Source organism: Lindgomyces ingoldianus (genome assembly GCF_010093535.1).
Source record: "Lindgomyces ingoldianus strain ATCC 200398 unplaced genomic scaffold BDR25scaffold_20, whole genome shotgun sequence".
Lineage (NCBI taxonomy): Eukaryota > Fungi > Ascomycota > Dothideomycetes > Pleosporales > Lindgomycetaceae > Lindgomyces > Lindgomyces ingoldianus.
Window position 1 is genome coordinate 198,861 of NW_022985181.1, and position 23,306 is coordinate 222,166.

A 23,306-nucleotide genomic window follows, 5' to 3' on the forward strand; every position below is an offset into this window, starting at 1 on the left:
AAGTTACCTTAGCAAACACAGCAGCTGTTAAATAAAAATTATACCTGCTAGAGAATCTAGGATCTTACTACTAGTATTAATAGCTAGAGTTAGATCTCTTGTATGTAGAAGTGCTATGTTCTAACCTGTAACAACTTTAAGCACCTCTACTATGTTTACTAGGCTACCTACAAGCACTACGCTGTAAGAGACGCAGATTTAGAGTTGTAGGCTTAAGGAATCTTTAAGGGCTAAGCATATGTAAATTAGCTGCTAATAAAGCTTATATAATACTAGTAAATGTTAATAGGTAACTAGCTAAGAGTTAACTTGTATAACAAGCAGAAAAAAAAGTGTTGTAGCTTCTTATTATCCTTAAGCAGTAAAGATAATCTTAGGAAGATAATAAAGGCTGTAGAAAAGCATAAGATCTAAGAAAGACTGTAGGCTATAGAGAAAGCTGCTAAGGAATAAAAAAAGGCTTAAAAGATAAGAAAACAAGCTTTTTAATAGCAGCAGCTTTAACAACAGCTTTAGTTAACTAATTATAATATATTAGGTCCTAGTAACCTATTGTTTGCGCCTTTAAACGCGCCTTATCTGCTTCTTGCTCCCTTAGCAGGTACTCTCTGCCTAGAGACTCTCTGCCTAGAGACTCCTAAACAACCTATACCTATACTAAGCTTAAGCCCTATTGCTAGCAGCAGAAAGAATAATCTACAGGTGTTAGTAAAGGAGTTTTTTAACTAGCTTGTTAAACAGCAACTGCTTAAGGATTATAAGGACTATATACAGGCACAGGATGTAGCAATAGATTAGAGATAGATGTTAAAGGATCTTAAAAAGATGTTAATTCTCTAGAGTAAACTATACATAGTAGTAGTAGGGGCGCTGTTTAGGTTAAAAGATAAGATAGTATAACATTTTTATAAAAAACTTTGTTAATTTAAACCTAAATATTAAACTGCTTAAGGTCTATTAAATATCTATATAATAGCAGGGCAGAGATTAAGTCCTAAGGAGGGAATTTAATAGACTTAGGATTCTTATAAGGGTAAGGTTTTAAGTAGCTAAATAGGTTTTTTAAGAATTTAATGTCTATATTGTTCTATAGCCTAACCTCCTTATAGTCTTTATTATCCTTAGAATCCTTATTGCAACCCTGTTAAGCACAGATTTTAGCCCTTACATAATTAAGCTCCTCTAGCTTAATATATAGCCTACTAGCAGCGTATATAAAGTGTTTTCTAGTAAAAGAATTACACTTACTGCTTTTAATTACGCTCTTAAGGAACAGGCTAAAGCTTGTATACTGCTGCTAATAGTATAAATAGTTCCTCTTAATTTAGGCCTTTAATACCCTAAAGGTTAACTTAATAGGATTATAGTTAGGCAAGTACAGTAAAAGGAAGCAGACAATATAGCTAGCAGCTTTAAGAATAGTTATAACAGCTTTATTCTAATAAATTAAGACGTTATTAAAGATTATAACTATAAGCTAGGTCCTATAAGTTGCTTAAAGTGTAAAAAGAAGGTACTGCTTAATCTAATTAATAAACTCTTTATAGTTAAAATAACCTTTCTTTATTCCTATACAGGGCAGGTAACTGTTTACTGTATAGGCTAGGAGGATAGCCTATGTTTTCCCACGCTGTATATCCTAAGTATATTAACTCTTATAGCCTACAGGCCTATAAGCCTTATGCCGCTAGCTAGTCTTCTTGTTAAAAATTAACTTGTTAAGAAACACTAAATTGTCTTACATAAAATAACAAAGAGATTAATAATAAAGCTCTTAAAGCTCTTTATTACAGCTAAGTAAGAAGGGCTGTAATACACGCCTACTTTATTTATAATCTTTAAGGTAATAAGAAATAGTAGATTAAGAGACGCGTACGCCTTGCTTTATCTATAACTAATACGCTTGTTTATCCTAGTATCTCTATCTACTGCAGACTAATTCCTTAAATAAAGCTTCTCTATCCTTATTGCTAATCTTAGCAGGTCTTCTAAGCTTTATAGTTAGTGGTTTACAGACGCTGCTATAGTTCTTTAGGTTATCCTCTACATTTTAAACTGCATAAAGAGAGCAGCTTTTACAGTTAGCAATAGTAATTCTAGACTACCTAAGTAGGAGAAACTAACAGATGTTTATATAAACGCAATTATTAAGCCCTTAACTACTTAGTTTAATATACTAGGGTTGTTAGGGCTAACAAGGAAGGCTAGAGATGCTATGGGCGTGATACATTGTGACCTAACGCGTTGTTACTCTTAAAAAAGTTAGTATACGCGCTCCTTTATACAAGATAAAAGCTTTAACTTACCTAGGGCAGTTCTATTAGGTTTTTATTAATATATAGTGGATCCTGTTGAAATTTCAATCCCTCATACAATTTTAGTGGGGGAAAAAAATTCCTGAGGGCAGTGCTAAGAAAGGCCCCGATTTTTGCATATAATAGATGCAAGGAAAACATCAAATCTCTTTCCATTCGATGAGCGAAACTCACACCGAACCGCTGCAAATAAAGCCTACGCCTCAGCGTCACCAGCGGAATTCCGATCATCCCTCCTCTAAGTCATCTTCGCTGTGCCGCAGTTCGCGCGCGCGAGCTAGCTACACGTCACCCCTTCACAGCTCTCTGGTCTGAAAGCGCATATAATCGGAGGCTTAGAATCAATACTCTTGTCGTTCGGTCTCCTCGTATACATTCCCTGATATCAATTCTAGATATTTCTCCTTCTTTCTCTAGAAATTACGAGCTCATCCACCCATTGCTCCTACACGATGGAACCACGCATGAAATTCGACGACGAGGCATGGGAGCGCAGTGATGCCATTTTCGACACATGGAAAACGAAGCTGTATGAGGAAGATACCATGCGAGCCATCGGAAATCTGATCAAAAAACACCGTGGTGGTGTTCCCAAAGAACTGTTTGCGCCACAACGTGGAGCTTACAATGTTACCATCCGCATGCAATTTGGCGACGGAGGGTCCGCCATCATTCGAATTCCATGCCCAGGAATCCACATATTTCCTGAAGAGAAGGTCCGCAATGAGGTTGCTGTAATGAAATACATTTCGGAAAATACGACGATACCGATCCCTCTTGTATTACACCATGGCATGATAGACGAATGCCCTGGACGCCTTGGCCCTTTCATCATCATGGAATATGTGGACGACGCGATGACACTATCGAGTGCCCTCAATCTTCCGGGACTTTCGCCTCAAGATCGCCCTCTTCTTCATCCAGGAATAGCAGAAGAGAAATTGGTATTCGTGTACGAGCAGATCGCCGACATGATGTTACAGCTCTCCACACTCACCTTCAACAAAATTGGAGCACCCATTGAAACTGAACCGGATGTTTGGGCGGTGACTGAGCGTCCGTTGACCTTCGACATGAATGAGCTGGTGCAGCTCGGGAATTGCCCACGATCGGAACTTATCTCTGTAGCATTGGACACCTCGACTGCCTTCTACTCCGCAATCGCCGATATGAAAACTATGCACCTCGACATGCAACACAACGATGCTATTGAATCCCCTGAAGACTGTAGGCGGAAGTACATCGGTCGCCACCTTTTCAGGAAACTTGCATCGGAGAAGCGACTGCACAATCCGGAGTTTGAGACAGGCCCTTTCCGTCTCTGGTGCGATGACTTCCGACCTGGCAATGTCCTCGTTGATAAACATTGCCGAATCCTTTCCGTCATAGACTGGGAGTTCACGTATGCTGCACCAGCAGAGTTTGTCTACAATCCACCATGGTGGTTGCTTCTCGAGACTCCTGAGTACTGGTTCAGAGGAATCGAAGATTGGTCCAAACTTTATCAGCCTCGCCTTGATACATTTCTCCGAGTCCTCCGTGAGCGGGAGCAGGCCGCTATGGGCCGTGGCACTCTCAAAGCGGAAAATGTGCTGTCGAATCGTATGCGAGAGAACTGGGAGGGTGGGCAGTTCTGGATCGATTATGCTGCACGAAGGTCGTGGGCTTTCGATGCAATCTTTTGGACGTACATAGATCGGAAGTTTTTTGGTGGGAATGGTAAAGGGGATGAGTATGAGGCGAGGTTGGGATTGCTTAGCAAGGAAGATAGAGATAACATTGGGGCATTTGTGATAAAAAAGGTAGAACAGTCGAGGACGAGGACCTTACTGGAGTAGGAAGTACTAGATAGGAGGGGTTTATTAGACAGTTCCCTGCTTTTCTCGTGACGATTATTATAGGGTATCCTAACTACTAAAGTGTAGTAGTCAGTGGATCGTAACATTTCGCCGAAATGTTGACACGCCTAAGAGTCTGCTATGGCGCACATCCAACTAGATTGTAATTCGCGAGTATTTGTAGGGTGGTTTTTTGCTGCTAGCAGATATGCTAATGCAACCTCACACCTCCATTTAACAACCTGCATTTCGTAGCGACCTTGAATCCTCGCGATAAACGCCTTCATAGCCAATTCTTTTTAGTATACCGAGCAGACTTGGCATCGCCACTAGAGCGGAAAAACTTATCTCTTACCTAACAATTATTAGGCTATAGTTATTGTGTAAAAGTCTTCTAGTACTTAAAAAATCTCTAATTCTTTTAATTAGCTTTTTATTTAGTAGGGTCTATTAATTATATATAAATAAACTTTATATAGCTTTTTTAAGTATTCTAATATCCTTTGTGTGGAGGATAAAATAGCCTGGCAGTAGCTGTTCAGAAGATCGGATGAAGTGACTCTGCTATCTAAGAGAGCTGAAGGCTCTCCTTATATACACCGAGCTTCGGAACATAATATCTCCAGATCCCGAGCTGCGTCCCAGGCTCTGAGCCCCAGTCCCAGGCTCCGAGCCCCAGCCAAGGCTCTCAGTGTACGCGACACTTTGTACAAGGCCTATGGGTGTTAATAGAATTCCCAGGTCATTAAGTCCCCACGCACTCCCATATGCCTCTGAGTAGATTCCTGCCGCATTCGGACCCATTGTCTTGCCTGTGCGGTTACAAGGGTTAAGCTTAATTTATAGAATTCTATTATATAAGACTTTTAAAGTTATTTTATTAATAAGAAAGCAAATTTTTACCTAAGACCATAAATTAATTTAAGAATCTAATCTAGATTTAGGATAGCGTGGATTCGGATCGATCTATCGCCAGCACTGGCGCTTATCTCACGAGCCATACCCTCTGGAGGATCCACCGGGCGTCGGCAATAGGTAGTACCAATTGCCGAGGAGGCTTTGCGCTGCTGCGCCACGCTCGACGAATCACTCCAGAGGGTCTAAGAGAAAATGGTACAAGCTTTAGTGTGTCTTAGCTGCAGTTATTAGGTAAAATTTCTCTACTTTACTAACATACTTCTCTATCACAACATGCCTCTAACAGCTTACTGTTTAAATAAAAGCTTACCTAGGGCTTAAACTATTATATGCATTTGCACTTTTAATTAAACCTCCCTCTATACGCTGCCTAGAGGGATCTAATTAAAAGCTTATGTAATTATACCTAATCACCCTCCCTTATGCAACTTAACTACTAGAGTAGCTAGAAACAAGCTAAGAGTTAGAGCTAACTAGCCTGCTTATGTGCAACTAGCTCTAGCTCTTAGCTTGTCTCTAGCTGCTCTGTGTAACGGCGCAGGCAAGACAATGGGTCCGAATGCGGTATGAATCCACTCAGAGGCATATGGGAGTGCGTGGGGACTCAGAGACCTGGGAATACCAATGACACCTATAGGCCTTGTACGTAGGATATTAGAAAACTACTAAGCTAGCTACAGAGGCAAGGTGCAACTAAATACATAAGGGAATAGGGGTAACAGCAGGGGTCTAGGTTAAGTTATGGTTAGGGCTGATACAGGGACCCTTTAGATAGGATCTAAGCAACCTAAGATAGAATAATTTATAGAATTATTACACTACTTCTCTTTTTATAAGCTAATAGTCTCTATCTGCAGTGTTTAGAAAGTATTTAAAAATGCTTTAAAACTAATTTAGATAGAATATAATAAGTATAACTATTTTAACTAAAATTTCTTATTACTAAGAAATAGACTAAAAACCTAATACTAATATAATGCCTTTATTATAATGTTTTTATTTAGTAGTAACTAGCAGTGTAGTTATTATTAATATAGTAAATTTATTATTTATAGTAATAAGTGTTTACTTACCTTACTTATATAGTTTAGTTAATGTTGTTAGTTTCTTTTTTAGCTATTATTTAAATTTTTACTTTATAAGTATTATTATGCACTTAACATCTTATAGCTTAGTCTACTAACTAATTATAGTATTAAAGAAATTTACTATACTGCTCTACCCCTCTTCTAAAGCCTTTTTAGAGGTGTTTTAAGTTATCTGCTTTTAGGCTGCCTACACTCTTACTTATAGCTTTTAAGTTAAGTTTTCTTATTAGTTTTTTAAATTAAAAAAATGTAAATATTACACTTTATGTAATAAGAAATGCAACTTTATATAAATATAGTTTAATACTACTAGGTTATAAGTTACTAATGCGCGCATAAGTTCTTTTATATTATAAGAAGAAGTTTTTAGTTTTATAAGGCTATCTTAAGCTATAGGCAGCAGCCTAAAACACAGAGAGTAAGAAGGATAAAAAGAGGGCCTTTAAGGCTATTTTAAAGTCTACTTAGAACCTAGCGCAGGTAGCGTAGGTTATAAAGAGTTAGGAAGCTAGGCTTCCTGTAGCTAGTGTTTAGGTGGCCTTATTCTACTAAAATACTAAGCTGCTTTAACAGGTTTTAGCTCTAAAAGCTCTAGTGTTTAACTTTTAAGCAGACATTATAGCACTTTTAGGTAGCTAAGGATAAAGTAAAGGGGGTTTAGAAGAAGTCTAGAGGGGAGGGAGAAGAGAAAGAAGGGCAGAGAAGGAGGAAAAGAAGAGTCTAGAGGTGTCTAATAGCTTACTGTTAGACCTCTCTAGCATAATGTCTATAAAGTTGTAATACTATTATGTATAACTATAAATTTACTTCTTACTTTTATACTTTATTATCTGCTAAGTAATCTATGCCTTTTATACTAGCTTTAAAAGTGTTAATTTACTTTTATAAGGCCTTTAAAGGTTCTAGCTAATTTAAATGCTTATTATAAAAGGCCTTTAGTTTATAAAAAGAACCTATAAAATTTAAAGCCTTATACTAAACTAGATTAGAGTTATGTTTTACTTATTTTACTTAGTACTTAAGCGTTTTCTAGTAAAGCTTGCTAGCAAGTATTTTCTTTACTTCCTACTTCTCTACTCTATTAATAGTAATTTTAGGGGGTTTTAAAAGTTCTTATTTTAGAAGTAGATTCTAAGAGTCTTTATAAAGCATATTTAGTGCAAAGATGTTATATATTTTTAACTTTAAAAGTAGCTTTAGGTAGTATAAGTTTCCTACTTATTTAAGTACCTTAAAAGAGCTTTTTTATTATTTAGATAGTTTTTAGCTAGGTTTTTAAACAGCTAGGTTCTTAGTGTCTAGGTAAACTATGTTGCTAACCTTTTAGTTAACTAGCTAGTAGTAGTAGTTAACTACAGTTTACATCTAATTCTAGGCCTTTTTTATATAAGTCTTAGCTAACTTTTAGGCTACATGCATGCAGGTTACTAATGCTAAGGCATCTTTATAATTTAGCTTATCTATAGCTGTAATAGGTTCTATAGAATATTTCTAGTCCTAGCTTTAATATAGTTTAGAGCTGTATAGGACTTAATATAGAGACATTTTAATTATTATATAGAGTAAAGTTATCTAAGCCTAATTAATTAAAGGCAGTAAAGAACTCTAGTTGTCTTAGTAAAAAAATATAAAAAGCCTTAGTCTTTAATTAATATACTTATTTATAATCTTTATTTAGCTATCTATTTCCTTATAATAAGCAGTAGAAAGCTTAACTTTTATGCCTAAAATTTAATAAAATTTAAACTAGAAACTAGATATAAACTAAGGTTCTTAATTAAAAATAATAGTTTTAGGTGTGTAGCTAAAATAGTACACTTATTAAATAAATAAAGTAGCTATTTTCTAGGCGTTAATTATTTTATAGTAGGAGATAAAAATAGCTTATTTTAATAAGTAATTAATTATAACTATAATTTAATTATATCTAGACTTGTCTTTAAAAAACTCCTTAAAATTAATGCACAAGTGCTATATTAGTTAAGTAGGAATTAGTAGGGGGTAGATAAAGCCTAGAGTTTAAGTCTATTTTAGATAAGCCTTATAATAAAAGAGGTAATTCTGTATATATTATTTATAAGTAGCCTTTATACTTTTTTAGTAGTACTTTTAGGCTAGTAACTAATAAGTCTTAGTAGCACTAGAATGTGCTAAAGATACTTAGTTATAGACTTCTTAGATAAGTTAAGTACACAGTAATAAGTCTACTAGCACACATAGGTAGTTAGCATAGAAGAGTAGTCTATTTTCTATTTAATAATAGCAGAGTAGAAGTTTTTACTTTTACATAAAAAAAGCTTAATTTTTTTAAAGTAATATATTAATTAATTTTAAAAAATTTAGAGACATAACCTAGTCTAGTTTTTTTATAATGTTTAGTGTAGCTGCTTAAGTTGTTGTTTAAGCAATATAGTACTAGGCTAGTTTAGAGTTAATTTAAGAGTGTAGTTAGTATAGTTCTAGTAAGACTTTTAACTTATTATTAGTTTAAGCTACTTTTAAATTTTCTATGTCTTGTTTATAATAACTAAAAATGTCTGCTCTAGTGTTATTCTTACTAAGGGTGTACTTAATTTAAAAGTAATACTAAGCTAACTTTTTAGCTTAACAGACCTAACAAGCATTTAGCACCTTTATTATTATAAAGTACTTTAATAAATAATAATTAGTATATACTAAAGTGCTTATTGCTATAAATGTAAGCTTAGCCCTTTATTATTTAAACATAGTAATAATTATAAATAGCTTTTTATTATATATCTTCTAGTTTAGCTCTAAACTAAATAAAACCTTACTATAAAATAATACTAGGCACTAATTTTTATTTACTTATTTTTAAGAAAAGACTTCTACTACTACTCTATTAAAAGCATTAGTTTTAATTTTAGTTTATAACATAAAGTTAAAATAGTAAAGCGTAGGTATACTTAGTAGCGTAGACTTTAGCTTTTTAAAAGCCACGTTACACTTTAAAGTTTATATAAAAAAAGTAGTAAGGCTTTAAAGCGTAATAATTAGTTTTACTATATAAAAAATTTTTAAAATAAATTGCTAATAAAATTTAGTAAAGCCTAAGAAGGATTTTACACCTATTATAGTAGTAGGCGCCTGCTAGTTGCGTAGCACCTCTACTTTCTCTAGGTTAACCTCTAGTCCTTTATTTAAAAGTATATAGCTAAGATACTTTATTTAAGTAACATAAAATTTACTTTTTTTAATCTCTACTTATAATCCTGCTTACTAGAGCCTTTCTAAGACTTTTTTAATATAAAGAATATAAGTTACTTTGTCTTTAAAGTAGATAAAAATGTTATTAAGATAAGTAATGCAAAAATTATCTAGATAGTTAATTAATACATTATTTATATAGCGCTAGTAAGTTGCTAGACTATTACATAATCTAAAAAGTAAAACTTTACACTTATAGGTTCTATATTATGTCTAAAAGGTAGTACACTTTTTAGAGCTTAGATCTATTCTAATCTTATTAAAGGCTATGTAAATATTAAACTTAGTAAAAATTACTACCTTAGTAAGTCTTAACAGGAGTTTGTTTATGCACAGTATTAGATACACATTCTTACAGGTAAGAGTGTTAAGTTTGTAGTAATTAATGTAGATATATAAGTTACTATTTAGTTTCTGTACACAAAAAATAGGAAATGTAAAAAGGCTTTAACTTTACTTAATAAAGCTATATTTTAGATTGTTTATAACATATTTTTTATTACCTCTAGCTTCTTAAGGTTCTGTTTGTACAACAGACTGTAACTGTTAAAGAGAGGCACTATAAGAACAATCTTGTAGTTATATAGACAATGTACTAGTAGCTAGTAAGCTGCTATATAGCTAAATACATCTTAGTACTAATAGTATTTAGAAAGTAATTAAAGGTTTACTAATACTTTAGTTTTACATTTAGCGTCTAACTATAAAGCTTACTTATCTTTAATTAACTACTTAATTTTATAAATAAAAGTTAAAAAAAACTTGTTTTTTTTTATGTTAAAATAAAAAGCATTTACTAAAATTAGAGTAATAGTAGTTAAATAGACCTTCTTTAGACCTGTTCTAAACTTCTTAATAGATAAGTAAAAGAATAATTTAAGTGTCTTTAGACTATAGATAATAAAAAATCTGTATAATTTTAGTAGCCTTAGTAAACCCTTAATGCAGTAGATTGTTAGGCTATATAACTACTAAAATTAGTCCTTTTTCTATAGTGTGTTATGTTGTTTAATATCTAGCTTTACTTTTTTATTATGTGTAGGCTAGGTTAATTGCATAAGTAAGAGCAGTAAAGGTTTATAGGTAGGCAGATATTTGCTAGGCTATATAATCTAATTTTTCTTTATATTTAAATAAAGTTTAAAATAATATAACTATTTAATGCTAATAATATAATCTTAGGAGCTAAGGTTTATAATAATAAAAAAGCAGTTTTAGATGCTTCTCCTATTAATTTACATGTGCAGGCAGATATACTAGTAGACAAGAACTTAGATCTAATCTTAAAAGCTCTTAACTATAACTTTAAATAGTAAGTGTTAGATAAGAACATAAAGGCATTAAAATAATAACTTAGTAGTTAGTAAGTTAATAAATAAAAAACTATAAGTGCTAGTATTAACTAAAAGATTTAAATAGACTTTAATGCTTTTTAAATATAAAACAGTAAAAACTTAAAAGTGTTTTCCTTTAAATAAGTGTAATAGATTAATGTTTAATAAATTATACTTACTTAAGCCTAGAATAAAGAGTTTTTTTAGGCGTTTTTATTTTTTATTTAAGGAGGATTTAGGTTGTAATTATTTACATCTATAAACTCTTTCTTAAATTTCTATTACTCTACCTTAATTTCTTATACTCTAGAGATAGGATAATTGCTAGTAAAATATTTTAGTTTACTATAATTATAACAGTTGCTAGGAGTTGTCTGTCTTTTAAAGGTAAGTGTCTAGCTAGATTGTCTATAGGTAACTAAGGTAGACTAGAGTACTAACAGAGGTGCAGGTTAGGGTGCACTAGAATAGTATACTGCCTTAGATGTATTACTAGAAACCTTCTAAGTGTCAGATATGCGCACCTACTGTCAAGACAGGAGGAACGTTTGACGAAAGCTGCTACATAGTACGAGCAATAAGCTCGAACAGTATGTTGCTGCAAATTGCTGCATTTTGCAGCATTTTGCAGCATGTTGCAGCAAATTGCAGCATGTTGCAGCAAATTGCAGCATTTTACAGCATGTTGCAAGCTGGTCGCGCATAGGGCTAGTGCGCGAGGGACTCGGGTCGGCAGAACAAAAAGCCGAGCAACACGAGTAGAGCAGAAAAAGGATCGATAAATCAACACAATCAATACAATCAATCAATCATCCCATACATCATATCCAAACCCATCATTCATCTCAGGAAGCCCAGAAACAGTGCTTCAATCTGACACTAAGACTAATCTATACTAGGTCTAATAGTAGACTGTTAGGTAAGATTAATAGTTTACTCTAAAATAGTAGAGGTATTCCTTCTTTCTATGTTATAGGCTGTTAGGTAGGCTACTATAGTCTTAAAAAAGCCCTTTTAAGTGTGCTTAAAACCTAAGTTTAGTACTTTTAAGCTAAGCAGTATCTTTTTTTATAAGTAGAAGAACTATTTTAACTTTAATATAGACCCTTTAACAGCAGCACTAATAAAGTAAGCTTTAAAAGTAGAAAATGCTTTTTTTTTACTTATCTTTAAAGTTTAAAACGCTTGTTACACCATTGTCTTTTTATTACTAGTAATAAAGTAAGTTTATAAAAGCTTAATTATTTTTTTTATATTTTTAAACTAAAAGTTATCTAATTTAGCTAGGTATCTAAGCTCTAGGTATTCCTTTGCAATACTAGCAGTGTGTCTCTATACTAACGCTATGTGTGCACGCTTACTCTAATAGTAATCTAAATTAATGTTAAGTCTATTTATAATAAAAGCTTACTATTATTTAAACATAAGTTTTTTACTATTTGTAAAGTTCTTAATCTTAGGCGTGTGTTTAGTAAAGTAGCTTTAAAAAAGCTTAAAAGTGCTTAAAAGGTCTCTTACTATTAGTGTAGCATAAGTAATTTAAGGTATTATTAAAAGTAATTTAGTAGTTAGTAAAAGATAATTAAAACTAATAGTTTTTAATCTAGTTAGCTGTTTAATTTATGCCTTTAATTAAGTAACTTAGTTTTTAAGGGCTATACTACTAAAGTTTAACTTTAAATTTAGTAGGTTTTTAGCTTTAGGTTCTATAAAAGAGAGTTTAGCTGTTAAAGTTAGTAGTAGTTTAGTTTTAAAAGTAGGCATCTTGCCTTAGCTGTAGCTAGAATAGGTTGCAGTCTTTATAATAGAATCTAATAGTAGTTAAAAGTTAGGCATTAGTAGTTGTCTTTAATTTTAATAAGTTATTAGTAGTCTTTAAGTTTCTACCTTAGCGCACTCTTTATAACTTTTCTAAAGGTAATCTTAATTATAGGGGATAGGAAGTTCTAAACCTAAAGGCTTTAGTTAATAAAAGGTCTTTAAAATTCTGTCTATACTAACTAAATAATTTAATATAATAGTGTGTAAAAAATTATAACCTAAACTAAATTAGACACTTTTTAGAACTTAGACATAGTTAAATAAATAATTAATATAATATTATTAATAAGGCTGTTACTAGCAAAAGTAAGTTTTCTAATATAATGTAACAGTGTAGGCAAGACAATAGGTCTAAATGCAGTATAAATCTACTTAGAGGCATATAGGAGTGCGTGGGGACTTAGAGACCTAGGAATACTAATAACACCTATAGGCCTTGTACGTAGGATATTAGAAAACTACTAAGCTAGCTACAGGGGCGAGGTGCGACTAAATACATGAGGGAATAGGGGTAACAGCAGGGGTCTGGGTCGAGTCATGGTCGGGGCCGATACGGGGACCCTTTGGATAGGATCCGAGCGACCCAAGATGGAACGATTTGTAGAATCGTTACACTCTGGTGGTTGAGTTGCATAAGGGAGAGTAATTTAGTGCAAAGCAACTTAAAACTAGCTTTAGCAGTGTACTTTACCCCTAAATTATAAGTTTAGCTCTCTTAAAATGTGACTACTATATAGCTTAGTTACTTAAGTTTTAATTACATTTAACAAATATCTATTTTATTGCGTTGTAGGTAGGAAAATGTTAAAAAAAGCTAAATGCTGAACAGAGATACATATAAATTTACTCTATTTCTTCTCAGACGCTCCGCAGACGGTTGCAAAAACGTGACATCACTAGCCACAGCGCTTTGATTGGTCCGGTTAAACCTCAGAGGAGCGTCTGACCCGTGAGATAAACTGGCGCAGCGAGCACATCGCCTGATCCGACCATGTCACGTGACCTATATCGTCCTTCTTCCAAGCCTTGGCTGTTTTCCCTGTGGCCCAAACAGACCGTTCGTAACAGCAACAAGTGTGGTACATTTCATCAAAGTTTCCCGCTCTTTTTGAGAAGCATATCAGCTACTACCTCCCAAACTATCCTGCACTCGCCCCACGCGCCAAGGTGAGGCACGCACCAAGGTGAGGATCCCCTCACCTTGGCTCGTGGGGCGAGTATGCTGCCGTTGAAAAGGCCGAATTACTTGCAGACCTCTACCTCCCCATCACAACCCCGCATCCGACGCCAAGTGAATGCCAATACGCCACATCCAAAGCATCGGGCCGAATGACCTATGGGAACGTTTCCCTCACCCGCCCCAAACGTTCAACCCTTGCCAAATTAACGCCCGACGCGGGGGATTGACATGGGTTAGGAAGCGACAAATCTTTCTTGGACCTCGAACAAAAGCCCAACTGCAGCCGTGCGCCAAGTTGTTCTGAAGTCTTTCCTCGGCCAGCCAGTATGCGGAACGTTGAACAGTTCTAGCAGTGGTTCCCGAAATACTTCTGGGATGTCCCTGGTCTCGGGTCTTCGGTGAACGCGTCCCTGTTTCACATCTTGTGGGATTGTCAAAGCGATGGTGACATGCTTCGACAACATTAGGGGATGAAGTGACAGCGAAAGCTAATATACGTGTAACTCATTTTCCATTGGCTATAGAGCTATCGCAAGTGCCCTATGGGTAGTTTTACTTTTTGGTACCCAAGGAAAGAAGGTCGACAACATGGACAGGCTTCCAGGCGCTCATGAGGCAGCCTCTGTTTGATCGAGGCTCTGCGATCAATCTTACATATCCTCAAACACATGCAGGGCTCACTCGGAGGGTTCCATTGTGCCGGGATATCGTCGGAAGAGTTCTTCTTCGTCCTTCGCCCGCACACTGGAACTATACATATCAGACGAGACAGTCTCAAGGGTTGCTTTTGTAGATCCAAAGATCCACCTCTGCTCCACGGCTGCCTGCCATGGTGACGATGAACCACGATTATACAAAGGGCCAGATGATCGGTCTGGCCTTGGGTTTTATGATAATCCCCACAGTGTTCTTTGGTTTGCGCTTGTGGGCGAAGATGTTGATGGCCAAACGATTCGCATGGGACGACTATTTGACTGGGAGTGCGCTGGTGAGTATAGCCATGGAGCAGAGACTTCTGAATGAAACATGTACTTACATATCATAGCTGGTAGCTATCACTTGCTGCACGTTGCAGCTAGCCAGTAAGTCTCTTCTGGTGCTGGAAATGGAAATACTCTGACAACACAAAAGCTGCTGTCCATGGCCATCTAGGGCAGCATCAACCTCAGTACCCCGACGGATCCCCCATCATGGACGATCCGGGATTAATATTCTTCGAGCAGGTAATCCCCACTCTCACTGTAATTCGCGAGTTGACGCGACCGCTGACCACTCCCAGACCAAGTTCGCCCTCAACATGATCTCAATCCTCGGCCTTGGACTCGTCAAATCCTCCATCTTGGTACTGTACAACAACATATTCAAAGTGCGAAAGTTCCAGCTGTGCATCTACGCCATGCTTGGCTTCGTGATCTGCTGGACGATTAGCTTCTTCTTCTCGCACCTCTTCACTTGCTACCCAATCACCGTCTTCATCGAGCCTTTTTACGGGAACAAATGTGTCCAGACGGTTCCGATGTTCTTTGCGCTCCTCTACACGGATGTCATTGCGGATTTGGTCATTCTAGTTTTGCCAATCCCAATGGTCCTAAGCGTGCAACTGCCACTGAAGAAGAAACTAGCCGTGATCGCGATGCTGATGCTGGGTGCAGCGTGAGTAATGAACTGCAATGTTTTACATCTAGCCAATTGCTGACCTCTGGCTAGCGTCTGCGCTATCAGTATTACGAGAGTAATCGCCACTTACGCTGTCGCAAACGAGTACATCAAGCATCCGAACGACGTGATCTGTAAGGCTCTTCCCCATTCAATTTGAAATCCCCATCTAATCGTATGGCCTTCCTTCACAGATTACACGGCACCCGTCTTCTTCTGGACGAACATCGAGCTATCCCTAGCCGTGGTATGCGCATGCCTCCCAACACTACGGCCAATCTATCTGCGCTTCTTCCCAAAGCCCATCCGGGAAACAACGTCGAGCTACGGCTACGGATCCTCAAGGCCTATGGGAACGAAGAAAAGCAGTCTGGGGCCTAAGTTCAGTCACAAAGCGTACGACGAGATCGAAGAGCTGGAATTGACTAGTCACGGCCAAGTTCCGTCAACGTCACCGGAAGGAGGTATCATAAGAAAGGTCACTATACATCAAACTACGGAGGCCTCTGAGGGCTCAAGTATGACTAGTTTGAGAGGGAAGAGTACTAGCTCTTAAGACGTCAATACTTGAGGGACTTGGGTCAAATTCTCCACGACTCCAGCCGATTAGAAATTGTAGTTCTAGCAGTCTATCAAATCACGATGTAATTGTGGGCCAGGAGCTCACCATGGAACTCTCATCCGATCCGAGTGAACTGTGTCCGTAGTTCTATAGGGTGTTCATATCCAAAGCGGCAAAGCTCTCCATGCGGACGAAACTCGGAAGCAAGAATATACGTATGGGTACCCTCCCAAGAATTTCATATCTTTCATTTGGAGGAGTTTCAGGGGCCTAACACTACTGTGTAGATTCATTCGTATGGCGAGTCATGTTGGCGAGTGGAAACCATTTTATTCATATAAGAGAATATCACCCTAGTCCACCTTGGGACGAAACAAGTGGTTCGAGAACAGATCAATTGCAGATCTTTGAACCGCTCGGTTTACTACTGGTCGAACCTACAAGATATCCACGGTGCAGTGGATATCGACTCAACAACGTCAAAGGAAGGCGGCCTCTTTCCGGACTTTTCGGATAGGCACCAAAGTGCAGGATGTCCCTTGAATCTGCGCACACGAGAGTGGCTGATACTGCTTCTGGCCATCATGCCCGCTTAGCTCCAGTCAGGCCGGGTTACCCTGGATTTTCTCATCCCGACACTCCGGGAAGAGCAACTGTGCCGTCCACAATTTAATTTCAATGTCTTGGTATATGCACGTTAGGCACTGCGCAACAAGGAGCTGCTTGCTTGTCATCCCTATCTCAAGTTACTTTATTAACCCGCCTCGTGGACACCATGCAACTTGTTCTCGGCATCACATACCTGCCTCTTCCTTCCATCCTTTCCACCATGAGGTTACTGTTGGGTGTACAGCTCTTGATCACAACGGTATCGGCTCTCGTTATTAGAGCTCCAGCTATTGCTGAGGACCTCAAGAAGCTCGTCTCAGCTTCGTCTGTCTCGATCGAGGTTCGCGCAAGATGGAGCGACTACAACCTACCGCTTCCATCCGTCGTGGTAAGCGCGGCCAATGAAAACGATGTAGCGGCAGTCGTAAGTCACTCTGATCCTAATGCTACCTAGACCTTCTGTATGGGCAAGCCGTGCTCACATATCCCCTACCACTAGGTCAAGTATTGTGCAAAGGCAGGAATCCCATTCTTAGCACAGAACGGGGGTAACGGATGGGCCACACAATTCGATCTCGGTACCGATGGTGTTCTCATCAACTTGGCTGGCCTCAATAAAGTCACCATCAGTGCCGATAAGCAGTCGGCTACAATTGGCGGAGGTGCCATCATCAATGACACTATCTCCGCGGCAAATGCGGCTGGGGTACTGGTTCAAACTGGCAACTGCAATTGCGTCGGTACGCTTGGAGCTCTTCTCGGTGGCGGGTATGGCAACATCATGGGTGAACACGGCTTCGCCGTTGACAATGTCAACTCCATGCGAGTCGTGACTGCAACCGGCAAACTCCTCACAGTGTCTAGTACTTCCAATGCTGACCTGTTCTGGGCACTCCGAGGCGCTGGACCAAACTTTGGTATTGTAACTTCGGCAACGGTTAAGGCTTTCCCAGCCACCTCCCAGGACAGGTCCGCCTGGATCATGAGTCTCACCTTCGATCCATCCAAGATCACCCAAGTCGCTCAAGCTATCCAGGACCTGCCTCTCAAGCCAGAGCAAGTTGTCTACTTGGTCCTAACTAATTCCGGCCCACCATCCAATGCTCCTATGGTACTCGTCACTGGATTTCTCCGCAAGGGAACCGAGGCAACCGGACGAGCTGCCTACGCCCCTCTATACGCTCTAGGTCCACTTACTAACTCAAGCGCTGTCACGCCCTATCTCAGCTGGAACGCCGCAAATGATGGGTTCTGCTCTCGTGGCGGACAGAAACCTGCTTTTAGCACCACCATCAATAAGATGAAAGCGGAAACCTGGCCTCAGATATGGAGCCTGTACACTGATTTCCAGAAGAAGTCGGGTGCTGAGAACTCCGCGGTATTGATTGAGCGGTACAATCTAACGAAGGCTCAGTCTGTCCCCATTGGTTCGTCGGCTATGCAGGAAGCCCTCCGGCGCGATGCTTTCGCGCAAGCGATTGTGATTCCCTGGTATACGGATCCTGCTCTGGATGCCGATGCTATTACTTTTGGTTCGAAGGTTCGGGATATCTGGAGTTACTCGGCGAATGCGACAGTCAACCCCACGTAAGTGATTTTCGCTCGTGCCCACCAATGGATTCGACCGCTAACGTATAATAGATATGCTAACTTTGCTCATGGTGATGAAACACTACAGGCAATCTTCGGATCAAGCCTGACCAAGTTGAAAACATTAAAGCAGAAATGGGATCCATCTGGGGTATTTGATCAATGGTTTCCCATCAAATGAGCAAATGAGACAGGCTAGATCAAGATCATTGAATAATCGACATCGTTCAGGCGTATGACATGTGGTACGCTCGATAGATAATTGAATGAAAGTTAAGCAACATACTGTAGTTTCATTCTGTCTAATGTTGGCGAGTTTTTGTCATCTTCTCTCCCTCTAACCCAACACGTATTCTTCAGGTCAAGACAATTCCCCAGGTCTCTTCATTTCTGAGTGTTCCCAATAAACATCATTATTTCTTATGTCATCACCTGGACATGCGCCTCACGCAGATTCACCAAGTAAACATTAGGTACCTAGGTAAGCGCAACTTGTACGAGTAAGCGGTCGACTGGCTTAATTGTTCTACTGCTTGCGTCCGAGAATCACAAACCATATTATTGCGGTACCACACTAAAATTCGCGATGTCTCCTGCTATAATCATTGAGTGGGGCCCGAGATCATAGCACGGAACATTCTCCAAGTTGATGACTGCCTCACGACGCGCATTCTACCAACGCCCTCCTTCGATATATCCTATCCACCAAGCGTTCTGTACCATCAGAAAACGAGTACTGACAAAATCCCATTCTCGAGGCCACAGATGAATCCACTGCGCTCATGCTAGGTCATGTCGGAATACTACTTACTGTCACGTATCCGGTTTACCCCCATCGCTTTGTTGGTGCTTTTGGTCATAAAATTGACTATCATATTTAGTTTAACCCTTGGACGAGCCTACAAGCAATTGAGCGCTTGGGAATTGCTAAATGCCTTCTCACCTGGGGAAACCTCAACTTTCGATCACATTGCCCGTACTGACTCTCCAAATCAGATATGCGCCATATAACCCGTCACCATGAGACAGTGCATCTTCCACGAGCCGTCCCCAGGCATCGTGATGCACACAGCTGTCTCCAGGGCGGTAACCGAATCCCGCCAATTGCCCAGGTCATCGGATTCGTAGGCAATGAAATATAGCCAGAGTGGTCGAGGCTAAGCAATTCCATGTAAAAGTGGCCGAGATCCGAGGAACCCAACGAGACTGGCTTCGCTATTGCAAATGAGACGTATGTTCTTATGCTCGAGATTGTAAGCAGCGATCCTGAGTGAGCCAGACGTATGGCTAAAGCAATGAGATTCCTGCATTAGTGGCCGGTATATAGGATGCTACATGGCACCAACACCTCCGAATGGGGCGCTCCTGCTCAAGGTTTATTGGTAGATGATGGCGGTGGACGAGGAACCGTGGTGGCAGAAATTGCACGAGGTCTACTGGGAATTCGTTGTGTCGTGCAGGACTTTCCTGAAATGATCAATAGCGCTGGAAGGTCTACAGAAGGGCGAGAGTTTGACTTTCATGGTGCATGATTTCTTTCATGAGCCACTCGAAGGGTGGATGTGTATTTTCTTCGTTAGATGCTTCATGATTAGTCTGATCAGTATGCAATTAGGATTCTGAGGAATACCATCGGATTGAAGAAAGAGGCGCGGATTTTAGTGTTAGAACGGCCTCTTCTGATGGCGAGTGGTTTGACACCGTATAAGCAGACGGCACAGCGGTATTGCTTCTTTCAACTGTTATGAATACTAGGATTCCTACTAAATTTCTTCGTGCAGTGCATTAATCTCGCTATACAAGCGATCCAGAGCGCGACAGCTCGCGATGCAAAGGATTGGGCACCTTTATTCCGTAGTGCTGATGTGAGGTTCGAACTGGGAGATATTACGAATCCGCCTGGGTCAAACCCATGCTTGAGATATGCAACGTGGTAAAGTGAAGATATCCGAGAGGTACCTAGTCGACAAGGAAGGCAGAAAAGCATGTGCTCTTTTTTTGATCCGATAGAGCAGGAAACAGCTGGCTAAACAAAAAAAAAAAAGGAACAGTGAAAATATTGTCCATAGTATTATATTATCTCAGGTGCTTAGTCAACTGGGCAGAGAAACTCAGAGCCCCTAAGGACCCTATTCCCCTGCTAGTAGGAGAGGGACCCGTACTAGTTCTTTCACTAACACAATAAGCTAATTAGGGGCTTAGAAACCCTTTCTCTGTACCGCTTTCTAAGGAACGTTTATTATCCTTTAGGTAATAAGGCAATTACATATTTTCTCTACTATACACTAACGTACACCACGGCCGAGTTGCTCACACCTGCGTCGCTTACTTTTGCTAAGACTACACTATAACAAACTCTATTATAGCCTATAGCAACCTGCTCTAGCACTATATAGTACAGTACAGCCTAGAATATTATTTAAAGACTACTTTTACTTCTTGCTTACACATTTGCGTATTATACCTAGTCTAATTACACTGTCTATAACGTACTTCACGGGCGAGTTGCTCACACACCTAAGTCGCTTACTTTTGCCAAGACCCCACCCTAACAAACTCTATTATAGCCTATAACAACCTGCTCTAGCACTATATAGTATAGTACAGCCTAGAATATTATTTAGATACTACTTTTACTTCTTGCTTACACATTTACATGTTATGCCTAGTCTAATTGCACTATCTGTAGCGCCTTTAAGATAGCTTACTTACTTTAGCTTGCACCTGCTTCTTTACCTTCTTCTTATTACTGTGCACTTTAAACTCTTTTAAAGCTATTAAGTGTAGGCTTTTTTAAATTATTAAAGTTTTTTTTACTTTAATTTACTTTCTTTTATATAATTTATGTTGCATAGTAGCTTTATTAGCTACTTAAAGCTTAGTAATTTTCTATTATGCTAATACTAGCTTATATATAATTATTACTACCTTTTTTAAAACCTTTTTAAACACTTTAACTATAGAAGTTAGTAAACTATTTATATACTTTTAAATTTTTATTTTTATAAGCATTAATTATAACTTAAGTTTTAAAGTATTACTTAGAGTTTATAACTACTAAAGCTTATTATATATAAGTAGTAGTAGTAATAAAGTATAACGTACTTCATAGGCGAGTTGCTCACACACCTAAGTCGCTTACTTTTGCCAAGACCCCACCCTAACAAACTCTATTATAGCCTATAACAACCTGCTCTAGCACTATATAGTATAGTACAGCCTAGAATATTATTTAGATACTACTTCTACTTCTTGCTTACACGTTTATGTGTTATGCCTAGTCTAATTACACTATCTGCAGCGCCTTTAGGATAGCTTACCTACTTTAGCTTGCACCTGCTTCTTTGCCTTCTTCCTGTTACTACGCGCTTTAAACTTCTTTAGAGCTGTTAAGCGCAGGCTTTTCTAAATTATTAAGGTCTTTTCTACCTTAATTTACTTTTTTTTATGCAATTTATATTACATAGCAGCCTTATTAGCTGCTTAAAGCTTAGTAATTTCTTATTACACTAACACTAGCTTATGTGTAATTATTACTGCCTCTTTTAAAACTTTCTTAAACACTTTAACTATAGAAGTTAGTAAACTATTTATATACTTCTAAATTTTTATCTTTATAAGCATTAATTATAACTTAAGTTTTAGAGTATTGCTTAGGGTTTACAACTGCTAAGGCTTGTTATATATAGGTAGTAGTAGTAATAAAGTGCGCAACTTTATATTAAAGCCTATTATAACTTATTATAAGTTAAAAGGAACTAATCTAGCGCCTTAAAACCCTTTTTAGATATTACTAAAAGTAATTATAGCATTATAAGCTGCTTTAAAGCATAGTAGAAACTTTATTTTTATAATATAAGTAATCTAGTTATGCATAAGGTTTTTAGCTTAGCGCCTATATACCTTTTTTAAAGGAGCAAAACAACCTACATTAAGTAGCTATAAAAAGTGTAATAAGTAAAAAGGCATATAGATAGTAATAATCTTATTATTTTTATAGTATTACTAAAAATAAAGTAAGTTATAGCTCTTATAGCTGTTAATAACTAGTAAACAGTAGCTACTAACAGTACACTTCTTTATATATACGTTAAAGTGCTTTAACTAGTCTAGACTAAGCTAATTAGTAGTCTAGCTATGCTTAAAGATTATAATAACTTAATCTTAGAGTAGATTTTCTTTTTTATACTAGTTTAAAAAGTAGTTGCTACTTTAAAAGATAATAAAAGGCAGAATAGCCTACCCTTTAGCATTAATGCCTTAGATAGCTGTTGTCTACTCCTAGTTGCCTAGATAGACTGCTTTTAGCTGTCCTTGTCTCTCTAAACCTGTAATAACTGCTTTAGTAGATATCTAGCCTATTATAAACCCTGTCTTATTAAAGTTGTACATGTTATTATTCTAGATGCTATACTTAGCTTTAATATTCTTTATAAAGTTAAACTAGCCTTAAATTACTATAGAATTTTTATAAAAAGCTTTTTTATAGTTATACTTACACTTAAACTTTACTTTAAGCTCTAGGTAACACTTAATAAACATATTAAGCTAGTTTATGCTAATATAGCCTATATTACGCTTAGCGTGTAAAGAATTAGCTATATTAGCTATAGCTGCTAGCTAGGGGGGAAATCCTTGCGCATTTAGCTTAAGTATGTGCTAAATAATTACCTGCTTTTTATTATTATCTAGCTTTTATAAGTTAGCTGTATAATTAGCTTAAAAAGGTTATCTAGCGTGTTAGTTGCTTATTATCTTTTAAAAGACTTTATAGATAGCTGCAGCGCGTTAGTTAAAAAGTGTTATATCTTATTTAAAAGCTTAAAGCATAAGCTGCATCTAATGTTCCTTTAACGTGTTTAAGTAGTGTTGTTAGAAATGCATTAGTGTAGGAAAAGTAGTGTGGTGGGGTCTTAGCAAAAGTAAGTGACTTAGGTGTGTAAGCAACTTGCCTATAAAGTACGTTATAACTTTATATTAAAGCTTATTATAACTTATTATAAGTTAAAAGAAACTAATCTAGCGCTTTAAAACTTTTTTTAAATATTACTAAAAGTAATTATAGTATTATAAGCTACTTTAAAGCATAGTAAAAACTTTATTTTTATAATATAAGTAATTTAGTTATACATAAAGTTTTTAGCTTAGCACTTATACACTTTTTTTA

At 37.4% G+C, this 23,306-nt stretch overlaps 4 protein-coding genes across 4 annotated transcripts; all 4 read left to right on the forward strand.

The window, feature by feature from the left end:
* Positions 1-2,779: 2,779 nt before the first annotated feature.
* BDR25DRAFT_228595 (uncharacterized protein) lies at positions 2,780-4,153 on the forward strand (the record flags this gene model as incomplete). Its single annotated transcript, XM_033685280.1, has 1 exon — positions 2,780-4,153. One exon carries the CDS (start codon positions 2,780-2,782, stop codon positions 4,151-4,153), a length of 1,374 nt encoding a protein of 457 aa, XP_033546379.1.
* Positions 4,154-14,560: 10,407 nt separating this feature from the next.
* On the forward strand, positions 14,561-15,934 carry BDR25DRAFT_288444 (uncharacterized protein; the record flags this gene model as incomplete). Its single annotated transcript, XM_033688390.1, has 6 exons — positions 14,561-14,710; positions 14,768-14,804; positions 14,854-14,945; positions 15,002-15,375; positions 15,430-15,512; positions 15,573-15,934. The coding sequence occupies 6 exons, from the start codon at positions 14,561-14,563 to the stop codon at positions 15,932-15,934; spliced, it is 1,098 nt and encodes a 365-aa protein (XP_033546380.1).
* Positions 15,935-16,769: 835 nt separating this feature from the next.
* On the forward strand, positions 16,770-18,320 carry BDR25DRAFT_228252 (FAD binding domain-containing protein; the record flags this gene model as incomplete). Its single annotated transcript, XM_033685270.1, has 3 exons — positions 16,770-16,973; positions 17,049-18,136; positions 18,191-18,320. 3 exons carry the CDS (start codon positions 16,770-16,772, stop codon positions 18,318-18,320), a joined length of 1,422 nt encoding a protein of 473 aa, XP_033546381.1.
* Positions 18,321-19,914: 1,594 nt separating this feature from the next.
* Positions 19,915-20,076, forward strand: BDR25DRAFT_228290 (uncharacterized protein; the record flags this gene model as incomplete). Its single annotated transcript, XM_033685271.1, has 1 exon — positions 19,915-20,076. A coding segment is annotated over one exon (162 nt), but the record flags the coding sequence as incomplete, so codon positions are not given.
* Positions 20,077-23,306: the final 3,230 nt, after the last annotated feature.